The following is a 12,107-nucleotide window of genomic DNA, read 5'->3' as shown; positions in this document are numbered from 1 at the left end:
AAGCCTGTAAAAATAGTTCAAATCCAACTCTATGACTGCACGAGGTGGTGGTGGTGGTAAGAGGTGCGTCATGTTGTGATGCTGAAGGTTGTAGCAACTGTCAGCGGTACAGGTAAGGGTATGTTGCCTTGTCTAAATGATAAAGGTTGTTCTTGTTGTAGAAGTTGTACGACAGTATTGTACACGAGTGTTCACGCTGAAAAACAAAAAAACTTATGAGTGAGTCCCTCAGGTAGTGGAAAAGATATCCTATCTTATCTAGCGTAAACCACTTTTACCACTAAGCCAGTGTTCGCCAATAGTGTGTTCAAAGACTCCCCAAAATACTTTATCTACATGTACAGGTAAGTGTGTTTATATCATCATCCTGTTAATAAGCATAACTTGAGGGTATTAGTATACTGTACATAGATTTCAGAATTATATCAACATTTGTAGTGTCATTGGTAATCATTCAAGTTAACAATGAGATAATCCTTCGTGATTTTACTGGGTTTAACAAACAAACTTTACTCTTTTCTGATTGTCGCTTAAGCTTTTTCCCCTTAAGGTCAATTTCAAATAGGAATGAGAGTCTTAAGTGTTGTTCTTTGAGGTTTAGTTATCCTTAGCCAGCAGTTACATACAGTAGAAAAGAGAAATTCCCTCAACAAAGACCGGACCTTTACAGTGACTCGGGGGATTATACCGATATTTTAAAATGTGACAATTTTCTAGTGATTTGTACCTCAAGGAAGAACTTACAGTATAATATATAGGACTGACACATGGTTATTGACACACACACACAACACACACACACAACACAACACTATTGCAAAATGAACCAATAATATAATCGTTATCAAATTATATGTATCGGGAATACAATAGTGAGTCTGTGAATACACGGTAGTTACTCGTGACGGAAGAGGATGTGGACACTGAAAGGCGTTATGGAACTAAAGGCGTTTCAAAGCCATTAAATTCCTGGATTTTTCCAAGAGCTTTTGTGTATACTACCATTACACTTGGTTGATGGTATACCAGGATATTAAAGAACACGTAACTAAAAACAATTCGAAATAAATGACCATTAGCAACATATCTCTTGGCTACACTGAAAGATAATCTGATGAATGTGTGTACTCATGTATAAGATAGATGTATTATGTGGTCTCATCAATTAACATGAAATCGATAATTTACCACCACCCAAGGAATACATTTGCATCACACTCATAAACGCCTAAAAAAATAAATAAAAAATAAATGCTAATGCTTACAACAGAATGTCTTGCTGTCCTACAGGTTTATTTATATCCTCTTGAATATGTTTCTTAACCCAATTCAAGCTTACGTGATCCTCTAGCTCATTGACATCTGTAAATATAAATATTTTGTTACAGAGGTTTAGGCTAACATGACTGTCAACAGGTGTCATGGATGCCAACATAGCTACAAGCAGTTGTCACTCAGGGTGTCAACATGACTACAAACAGGTGTCAGGGTATCAACATGGCTACAAACAGGTGCCAGGGTGTTAACATGGCTACAAACAAGTGTCACGGATGCCAACATACCTGCAAGCAGGTGTCAGGATGTCAAAATGGCTACAAACAGGTGCCAGGGTGTTAACAAGACTACAAACAGGTGTCAGGGTGTCAACTTGGCTACATAAAGGTGTCACGGTTACTACCATGGGTACAAACAGGTGTCAGGGATGCCAACATAGCTGTAAACAGGTATCAGGGTGTTAACATGACTACAAACAGGTGTCAGAGTGTCAACTTGGCTACAAACAGGTGTCAAGGGTACTAACATGACCACAAATAGGTGTCAGGGTGTCCCAAATGGCAACAAATAGTAGTGGAGGCAGCAGCGAACCCTGAGGTAATAACCTTCTCTAGATTTTTTTTCTAATTAGTTTTACCAGTTAGTCCTTAAACCTATCTTCTGAGATCTCACTAATGATGGAAGGTGAACTGATGTACAATTGTCCCAGTAAACCCGAAAACGTTTAGATATGAGAATTGCACTTCGATTGATTGTGTGTAGTGGTCATACTTTACGTCTGTGGGCAGTATGACTATTTCTGTGAAGTGTGTTAGGGGAATCGTTTTACTATGTAGTGTGAATACTTTTATGAAGTGTGTAGTTGTTGTATAATGGTCAACAGTGTGGTGGGTATCGTTTTATTGTTTAATGAATATTTTTCATTATATGTGGAGGGAGTTCTAGTAAAGGAGAGTTCTCTTATGGGAAAAGTTTGAATTCAGAATCTAGGGGGGCTAGTGTTTACTGTTTTAGTTGAAACTTTTCTTGTGTTGTGAGAAATATGAATCCTTAATAGTTTCTGGATATCGAAGGTAGAAGATGTTGCTGAGGTTAAGCCTGTAGTAGCCTGATATAGTTGTGTACGCTGGGAAGCTAACGTGAGGTCATCTGCGTAGGAGATTAGTGCAGTGGAGTATTGAATATGGCACATAGCGTCCTCCTTGCCAGTCGTGAGTCAGACCTCGCGAACACATGGCCCTGGAGAGAGTTTTCTCAACACAGCCAGAGCTTCCCCAAGTGTGGTAAGTGTTGCTTAAACTTATATATGTAGTATATACCTTGAAAGCTGAGAATAATTTAACGTGTATAAATGTGTTGTTTGGTTTACAGTGATACGTTAAATCATCAGGTACAGTACACCTTAATGAAGTAGATAGTTTCAGTTGTTTGTTCCGACTTATTCATCTAAAACATAATCTCTCGAGAATGTCCAGGACACCAAATACGGTATAGAAGGCTTACCTTGTCAATCAGTCAAGGTGCTTTATTTATGTCTGAGGGTTGGCGACCGCGATCCTCCGCTCCAAATGATTTCGGACTGACTCTATGAACACAGTTTTACATCTCTTTAGGGACCACAGCTTTTACATTCATTGATTCCTATCCTCAATTTTATTTATTAATATCTTAGCATTATTCCTTCATCTCCAATTATATGGCTAGATTAATTAGATATATACAGTATATATTTTTTCTTTCTTTCTTCCAGCTTTTCAATCATTACTTTGTTTAGTACACCGCCCTTCCACCCCCATCCTGTTTTTCTTTCTTATTTGATGTCTTGCTTATATCTCAGGCTAGGAACCTGAATATTGGACACATTTGCGAGCAAATAATAATAATGATAATAATAATAACTATTTTTATAATTATTATATTTTTTAAATTTTTTACTCGTCTTGTTCATGCATGGCCTGGGAAGCGGTGTACACTATTCATGGTATCATTGGTATGATACGGTGTAAACTTTCCATGATATGGTATGGAGCCCCCTTAACACGCCTATATGTTATAGCACCTTAAATGTAAGAACGTCCTTATATGTCAGGGGAGCCAGCATAGCCATAGACAGATGTCAGGGTTTCAACAAAGCTACAAACAGGTGTCAGAATGTCAACATGACTACAAACAGGTGTCAGAATGTCAACAAAGCCACAAACAGGTGTCAGAATGTCAACATGGCTACAAACAGGGGTCAATGGTGTCAACATGGCTACAAACAGGTGTCAATGGTGTCAACATGGGTACAAACAGGTATCAGGGATACCAAAATGTCTACAAACAGGTGTCAATGGTATTAACATGGCTACAAAGGTGTCAGGGTTGCCAACATTTCCATAAAAGTAATTTTGCTTGCCAGTTTGGTTCTGTTCTAATAATATTGTCATAATAACACCATCAGTTACCACGTTTATAATGCCTGAAGGGTAATATTAGTATTACCGCTTCATTTAAAGCGCTTATGAGTTATTTGTGAGGCAAATATAAGAATCGATTATCAATATTGTTTTCGTAATTATCTCAGGTCCTGGAATAATTATACAAACCAAGTTTCTGACGTTGAAAAGTTATTCAATTGCAAGATCATTCAGAAACAAGTTGTTTAGTTATTATAGAAAATATTACTTGTAACAGGATACTGTGTGTTGATATTACTACCTGTTAGATTAAAGGATTTTGTGCGGGCAACATTTTCAGCTTTTTACTAAACTTATAAAGTCATAGAAAACCTTCTGGGAATATTTCTACTAACAATCGTATCTGGTATTATTTACTTGCTAATTATGTTAGAAATACACCTCTTTAGTCTGAACTTGTTTGTTTGTCCTGACCACTTCATATTGTTAGGTGATGTGTGACGTCTGTGTAACCCCCCTCTATAAATACATATATACGACCGTGTTCTGTAGCCCTTCTCTATACACACGCACACAGTATGTGCACATATAAAAGGAACTGTGATGTTGTTGCAGGTGTGATGCGGTCTGTGACTGTTACCTTGTGGGTGGTGCTGCACGCAGCAGGGGCGCTGTACACATCAGGTCAGTTCAAAACAACTCCTAATCACTTCGTACAAGTAACTTGTTAACCTAAACTGTGTGGTCGTTTTAGTTACCCTAATTTAACTACATAACTTGGCATAACACCGGTGAGGGGGCAAAACGTTGACATGGTACACCTAAGAGGAGTGGTGGGAATGGTAGAGGTATTGCGCATATTTATCACTATTGTGTCCTGGGTTCAATTTCCGTCTCGAGACAGATGTGAGTCTTTTCAGCGTACTCCGGTTTTCTTGCGTACTAACACTGACCAATAAAAGTCATAACAAAGGTTTGACCGTGCGGCTAGAAAACTGGTAAGTTGTGAAATTTATAAAAGCTTTTATTTGGCATCAGTTAGAGGACAAAGCAAATGTACGGAATCTCTGAGTCCAGACCGTGGCTAGCACGATATGTGGTGATGTGGGTAACGTAAGGTAAGTGTATAGTAATGCTTTGTGTTACAGGTGATGGTGATGGGGGTGGTGGTGGTGATGGTGGTGGCGCCTGGCAGAGTGTCGCTCAGGCCACCCTCACCAGCGGCCGCCCACTCGGTTTCAGGTACTTGTACGCCTCTTAGTTGTCTTCTTCATTTCTCATGCAGCTTGTCTCCTCCCCTCCTCCACTCTCTCTACCCATAACAGTGAAGACAAATCACATTTTGTTTAAAGCAACAATATACAGCTCACCTACTAACAATATATGTTCATCTCTATACACAAGAGTATATTTTTAAGTTGCGACAATAACTCAGCTGTGGTCCACGGGGCTGAGGACAACCTGTAATTATTATACCTATGCTGGTATGTTTAAGCTTAACTTATTTGTTCCCAGATCAATATTGCAGTATTGTTTTTTATCTGATTTTGCAGTTTTCCGAAACACTAACTTTATATTTGGCAAAAGATCATTACTGGTTTCATTACCAGGAATTTGTGTCATCTTCAAGTACAAAGCGCTAATGGTCTTACTACGCGAAATCTCTTTAATATTTATACCTTTACCTCTAATGGTTCCATTACGTGAAATATTGACATATTTCTTCATTTAGTTCAAAACATAATCGCTTCACTCTTAACCCACAATTGGCAAATAATTTTGGTCATGGCACAAATCGTCTAATAACCTCTACTTAGCTATTCTAACGCGATTAAATGCATGTAATCACGATTGTTATCGATTACATCACTTTTTTATAATCATATTTGATTATATTACCAATGTAATCGCCCATGTTTGGTGGACACGGCACTTGTCTCCTGTCCTTAAGGTCACTGGTTTGCTCCCTGGCCACCCCTAATTCACTTTATAGTTGGGGAAATTAAGATAATCGAGTGCAGTGCCACCCACTGAGCACTAGAAAAGGCTTAGTCTACAGTTTGATGTATCCGCACTGCCCCTAATGAGTAGCAAGTTCTACAGGACCCACCTACACTCCTCTCGTGTGTTGTGTGTTGTGTGTGGCAGTAAGAAATTTGTGTTGACAGGTTCTCACGAGCACCACACTTGGTGGTGGCGGCAGAGACCTGGCCACCCCACATCTACTTGCACTCAGCCACCGACGGGTCAGTTAAGGTGACGGGTCCCATGGCTCTGCTGCTGGACGCTCTGGCTTCCTCCCTCAACTTCACGTGAGTTGATCTCTCCTCCTGCGTCGCTCACAGTATGTTACACATTTTCTACTTATCTGTCTATCGGTTTCTGTAACGCCTTTTCGCCCTCTGTAATAAGAGCAGTATAGACATAAGGGGAGTTCCTCGCAGATAGATTTCCTCTTAGGTAAATGTACAGGTATCACTGGAGAAGAGAGTAATCATAATCTGATATAATAACCATGGTGAAATATGTATTTTTCGACGTTAAGAGTGTATTAGAGTGTACCAGAGTGTTGGGTGATTCATTGCCTTTTACATACTTCCGTCCTGAGGCTCCTGTAACTTGTCAGGCAGTGGAATTCCAGTCTGAGGTTCTATCAGATAGGGTGTCCTTATATCACAGGTACAGTATGCTGCAGCAGACTTATGTTACAGGTACAGCGTGGTACAGGGAGACGGGTACTGGGGAGCACCTCAGAAGAATGGGTCGTGGAATGGCATGATTGGTACAGTGATGAGGGAGGTGAGTGCCGCCCTCACTCTTGCCTTCACTTGTGTAGTGCATATCGGTCCATCTTGCGGTATTCTGTACAGGGGAAATTCATGGTTGAAAAAAAAAAGAAAAAGTTTAATCAATAGATTTTCTTCCAGTTACTATTAATATTAAGTGTACGGAGGCCGAGTGGAAACAGTCCTCTCCTCTTGTTTCAAGGGTCAATGATTCGATTCCAGGACACTTCCATTCCATTCAGTTGTAAATGGATATCACTTTTTACGGTTGCGGGAATGAAAGTGATTAGTGTAGTGCTGGTCCGCTACTTCCTTGCATATCGAAGCCTGATTTCATATGCCCATTATTATTATTATTATTATTATTATTATTATTTTTATTATAAGGATAAACATTACAACTGTCATTATTATCATTAAAACCACACTCACTGTCAAGACAGGTATATATATAACTGCTTGGTGTGTGTGTGTGTGTGTGCCAGGAGGCGGATCTCGGACTGGGACCTTTCGGCATGTCGTACAGCAGGAGTCAGGTGGTAGACTTTACCATCCCTGTGTTCCTGGAGATGCTTCACGTCCTGGTGACCCGCCCCTTACCGCAGCCAGACCCCTGGGGCTTCCTTGCGCCCTTCACGTGAGTACTGTAATTTGTCCTCCTTAAAGGCTTGTGTGACTTACCTCTCCTCCCCCAGGACTGTGTGACTTATATCTTACCCCGTAAAGCTAGTATGTCGTACACTATGGTCTGTTTTCCTCAGCCCTTGTGAGAGTTGTTTCACTGTCCGGTCATCCTACTTTTGCCTCAGTCATATAGTGAAATAGTAATAAACAAGTAAGATAACATGGCGTTACTGGGGCGGCAGGTGGTACGTGTGGGTGGGTCTTCTGGCGGCGCTGCTGGGGATGGTGCTCACTGCTGTCATCTTCGTCAACCTTCTGGGCTTCGGAGGACCCAAGTCTACGTGGCGATATGTGTGGGCGTTCTACAGCATTTCCTTCACGCAGAGTAAGTATTACTATGACCCGTCTGTGGTGGAGCTTCCCATCACTACATTAAACGATGACAACATCCTCAGTGCAAAAGCCTGACAACTATTAAGACTAGGCAATATCACAACCATTTATTGTCAATAAGGTTGTTTAGACAGTTTAAACAAAAGGGACAGGTTGGTTGTATTCAAATTCACCTGTCAATATTGTGCCATTCAGTGTGTAATAGTAGTCTGACACCGTGGGATGAATAACACATTTCTAGGGAGGAGGAGCCTGTTTTTGTTAGCACGTGTCCTATAATGGAAGAACAATATTTGTTTACGTGGCGTGGTGCCCCGGGATGGCAAGGTGCCAGTGGTTGGTGTGGTGGCCTGGGTTTGAATATTGTGAGGGTTCGAAAATTCTAGGAGTTTCAAGATTCTTCAAGTCTTAATATTCTGCTAATATAAAGTTTCTTAGTTTCAAAATTCTTCCTTATATTTGTAACAGTTTATACTTATATTCGTGACACATCCCATATACTTATAACACCTCCCTATACTTATGACACCTCCCTATACTTATGACACATCCCTATACTTATGACACATTTATTCTCGTGACACAGCCCTTACGCTTATGACACATCTTCATTCTCATGACAACGCTTTATATTGGCAGATGTCACTTGGCTACCAACCACCGCCTCACTCCGGTTTATCTTCTGCATGTGGCTCTTCATAGTACTGATCGTCGTCCGAAGCTACAGGTAATGATGATGATGGTGATGGTGATAATATGATACGATGGTGCTGTGATGGTGATGATTGTGATAATGATGTTGTACTAAGATGGTGATAGTATGATGGTGTGTTACTGTGGTAGTGAATGTGTGCTGTTGTGACAATGAAAGTGTGTAGTTATGATGCTCATGGTGTAGTACTTCTACAGTTGACTTCAGGAGCTTACAAACTCTGACACTAAAACAACCCCCACAGTGTTCCTCAGCTTGGCTCTAACATATCCTGACTCTCACACAACTTCCACCGCACTCCTGTCGAGACCCTGACACACTTTAACAACAGACCCCCCTAGTCCCCAGGAAGTCCCCGACACACCCTGACAATAACACCAACTTTATTCTGGTCCTCAGTGGGGCCCTGACGTCACTGCTGGCGGTAAAGACGGTAACGATGAAGTATGACTCCCTGAGGGACGTTCTGGATGATCCTGGCCTCACGCTTCTAATGGAGGGGTCCACCGCCCTCACCGCCCACTTAGAGGTACTGTACTCCCCCGCCTTCACCGCCCACCTATAGTCTCGCCCACCTAGACGTACTGTACCTCCCCTGCCCTTTAGGTACTTCCTCCACGTACAGTATATCCTTCATGATGAACTTTTCAGGTATCACACCGTCAAGGCCACCTGTAACTTTGGTGGTTAGGTATTGCGTGCACACCAGCACCTCAGGTATCAAGGGGGGATTAGAACATCTGCAGCTGATAGTATAGACGGACATGGGATGATTTAATAGAAGTTTATAACCACCTCAGAGGACATTACTCAGTCAAGTGTCCATATCTGGAGCTAGCGGATGCCCACGCCACCAGAGGTCGCAGAAGCTATAAGTACAGACACTTGTCAGTTATTTTTTCGAGTAAGGATTGTAAACTCCTGGAAACACCTACCAGACTGCACCAAGTGTGAGCTTATTTAAGTCCAGATCTGACCAATACTGACGCAGGTTCAGATACATTCTGGAGGTAGTACATGCCCAGTACTTGCCATTAGTGCAAAATAGAGACATAAGTCACATAACCGACCGCTGAAGTGGCTAACAGGCCGATCAGTGGCTAAGAGGGTAAAGCAAAGTGATAAGGACATAAATCAATACATCACAAGCTGAGTTTTTAAGTATTTGGTTAAATAAATGTTTCAGTTTAAACAACGTTACCGAACTTAATACAATATATGGCTTAGGATTATTCAATCATTCGCTGATAACTTCACAACTCGTCCCACGCCTTAATTCCTTTCACAATTCAGACAGTTACGGGAGGCGTGTACGGGGAGCTGGCGCGGGAGAGTCGTTCCCGGGCTAAGTACGTCCGAGCCAGCGAGACTTACGGGGCCGCCTACAGTCTCATCCCGGACGGCCGCCACGCCATGCTTGTAGAGAACGTCGTCTGCAGGAAGATATACTCCGACCACTTCAGTCTCACAGGTCAGTGGGGGAAGGTGAAGAGTGTAAGGAGGGCACCAAGAAGGAGGAGGAGGAGGTTAGGAGGGATGGAGTTTGAGGCAGGGGTTTACAGAGGACTGAAGGTAAAGAAGAAGAGTAGAGATAAGAGACACAAACAGAGAAACCTACTTACTCATCATAAAAGTGCCATGTACTCCCCCAGGTCGGTGTGACTTCTACATGTCGACTGGTAACTTCTGGCGTCTGATCTACGCAATGGTGGTGCAGCGAAACAGCCCCCTACGCCAGCTACTGAATGCAAGGTGAGCTACTTCCAAAACCCTCACTACCATAAGTGCCATCCACTGAGTAAATTATTGTTGGCACTAAGTAACGCCCCAGGCTCTAAATAGCACCCCGGTTATTGCAGGATCCTGGCACTACGAGAGTTCGGGATCTACGACCGATGGGCGACGAACCAAATGCCTAACATGACCCATTGTCTCAAGACACCCAAGAAGATCAAGCTCCAGGAACCTTACTCCTTAGTTGACCTCTGGGTGAGTGAGGGACATGAGTGACCGATCCTTAGGTAGGAACACTGGCTGACAGGAATCACACATTGAATCAATAATCTATAAATACATTTTTCGTTGATTTATAAAAGACTGTGAGGTAAGGTAAAGGAATTATTTGGATAGGTGAGCATTACTGCCTGGTTAACTTGTATAGAGAAGAATCAGGGTTAGATGCTAAGTATTCACAGGTGTTACACTCGCTTGATATACTGATTAACCTTGACTGAATAATTGATCCAACGGAGTGGGTCCCGACTGACGAACCTTTACCTAGATGAATGGTTCAAGCTCACGGGGGTAATTCTGTGACTCGTTAGAATAGTTGTTCTTCTAGAGATACAACAGATGATAAGACTATGTGAAAAATTTAACAAGAGGAGACAATAAGCAAGACCAAACGCACAAATTGTGAGTGAGGAAGAAAGACCCACTGACAAGTAAATTGGGCTATTGGTAGGTAGAACTGCTAGTTGATTGGTGACTTAATTTCTCTGTCTGTCTGTCTCTCTCTTGGTGTATATCTTTGTCTGTCTGTCTGTTGCTTTCGCTCTATGTGTATCTCTATCGCCCTCCCTATGTTTGTATCTCATTCTGCCTGTCTACTTGTTTTTACCTCTGTCTTTCTCTATGTGCCTCTCTCCTTCCCCTCTCTCTGTCTGTATTCCTTTTGGGTGGACCTATGCTGGAGTGGGCGGGGAAGCGGATGCCTAAATTGAATTTATATATGTTTTTTAGCTTCAAATTCTTCAATGTTAACTATTTATCCATTTATGATGTGATTTCTTCTACATATTTCTGGCTTGTTATCTTCCATCAGGCGGTGTTCCTCCTGCTGGGTGGTGGCGCCTTCCTCTCTACTGTTTCCTTCGGCTTCGAGTTGTTGCTGCCTCCCTCTCACTAATGAAGAAACCCTATATATCACCTTTATTTGTGAAAACCCTAAGTCTTCAACCTCACCAATCTAGTAACCCTTTTTCTCCACCCAAACACCTTTTCACAGTTCTTAATACCTAGGGATCTTCAAGACAATGCTGAATAATATTTGTTGCTTTCCCGAGCGGCAGCTTACATATTTATCGGGTCCACACCTCCCTCAAACATTCAACTACAAAGTGTTCTTATCTGATGATAATGGTCATTAAAAAAAACTGAATGAATAAAGTAAAACTGACACCCATTAAAAAAGAAGCTGCGTATAGTATTTTGCTCCATCTTTGAAATATATAAAAGTTAATCTAATTTGTTTTTTGTAAGCTTATTTTCTAACACACAGTAGGTAATATTATGTTATAACACTCCAATTTTTATCTTGTAGCTGAAAAAAAATATAGGCTTACCTTTTGAACATGGCAGTTGTAATGTTGATATTACTCCATTCTTACAAGTCAGACTTTCGGTAGTTCAAGTTGTGTATATTTCAAGTTTTCCTCAAACGCACTGACCTCAAAAAGCAAGCTGCATATATGGGCTTGGAAATTCAACGATGCAGTGTACTGACAGACGAAAAAGGACATTTAATTTTATTACTTAAGTAGCGATAAGCTTTTGGGCTTTAAACTACTGTATTGCCAAGCTTACGATATTTTACCCTGGACAAGATACCTTTTTCTCTTGTCGTGCGATTTGTACGATAATAATTTAGGTAAAAATCTAAGAGCACGGTTATTGCATACCCAAATTACCAGTATCATTATGGCTGTCTTAGTCTGCCTCCTAAAGTACTAAAATTTTCAATGAGTGTCTTATTTTTCCTACCAACATTACCGATAGCTCATTAATGCGGAAGTTGATGACCAATGGAGAATATTGCCACTGTATCAGGATAAATTAATTGATGGTGAAACTGAGCCACGATAGTTTCTGGGCTGCAGTGTCACAAAAAGTGTTAACAACGTCAATCAAAAGGTAACT

The 12,107-nt window shown here is 41.3% G+C and overlaps 1 protein-coding gene across 1 annotated transcript; it reads left to right on the top strand.

The window, feature by feature from the left end:
* Positions 1-35: 35 nt before the first annotated feature.
* Positions 36-12,080, top strand: LOC121861440 (probable glutamate receptor). Its single transcript, XM_042359167.1, has 13 exons — positions 36-112; positions 4,290-4,358; positions 4,823-4,916; positions 5,843-5,986; positions 6,386-6,473; positions 6,946-7,097; positions 7,327-7,469; positions 8,117-8,204; positions 8,589-8,718; positions 9,483-9,660; positions 9,842-9,941; positions 10,049-10,178; positions 11,014-12,080. The coding sequence occupies exons 1-13, from the start codon at positions 79-81 to the stop codon at positions 11,095-11,097; spliced, it is 1,434 nt and encodes a 477-aa protein (XP_042215101.1). The 5' UTR covers positions 36-78; the 3' UTR covers positions 11,098-12,080.
* Positions 12,081-12,107: the final 27 nt, after the last annotated feature.

The sequence above is a fragment of the Homarus americanus genome, unplaced genomic scaffold, assembly GCF_018991925.1.
Source record: "Homarus americanus isolate GMGI-L3 unplaced genomic scaffold, GMGI_Hamer_2.0 scaffold24260, whole genome shotgun sequence".
In the NCBI taxonomy this organism is placed as follows: Eukaryota; Metazoa; Arthropoda; class Malacostraca; order Decapoda; family Nephropidae; genus Homarus; species Homarus americanus.
Note: the sequence above shows the minus strand (reverse complement) of the source record. Positions and strands in the feature narration are given on the sequence as shown.

What these genes read in the sequence shown, in the direction of transcription:
- LOC121861440 (XM_042359167.1), top strand. Translation starts at nt 79, where the DNA reads ATGCTGAAGGTTGTAGCAACTGTCAGCGGTACAG. An exon ending in TTGGTACAGTGATGAGGGAG is followed by an intron (nt 6,474 to 6,945) that starts GTGAGTGCCGCC and finishes TGTGTGTGCCAG; the next exon opens with GAGGCGGATCTCGGACTGGG. An exon ending in ATCGTCGTCCGAAGCTACAG is followed by an intron (nt 8,205 to 8,588) that starts GTAATGATGATG and finishes TCTGGTCCTCAG; the next exon opens with TGGGGCCCTGACGTCACTGC.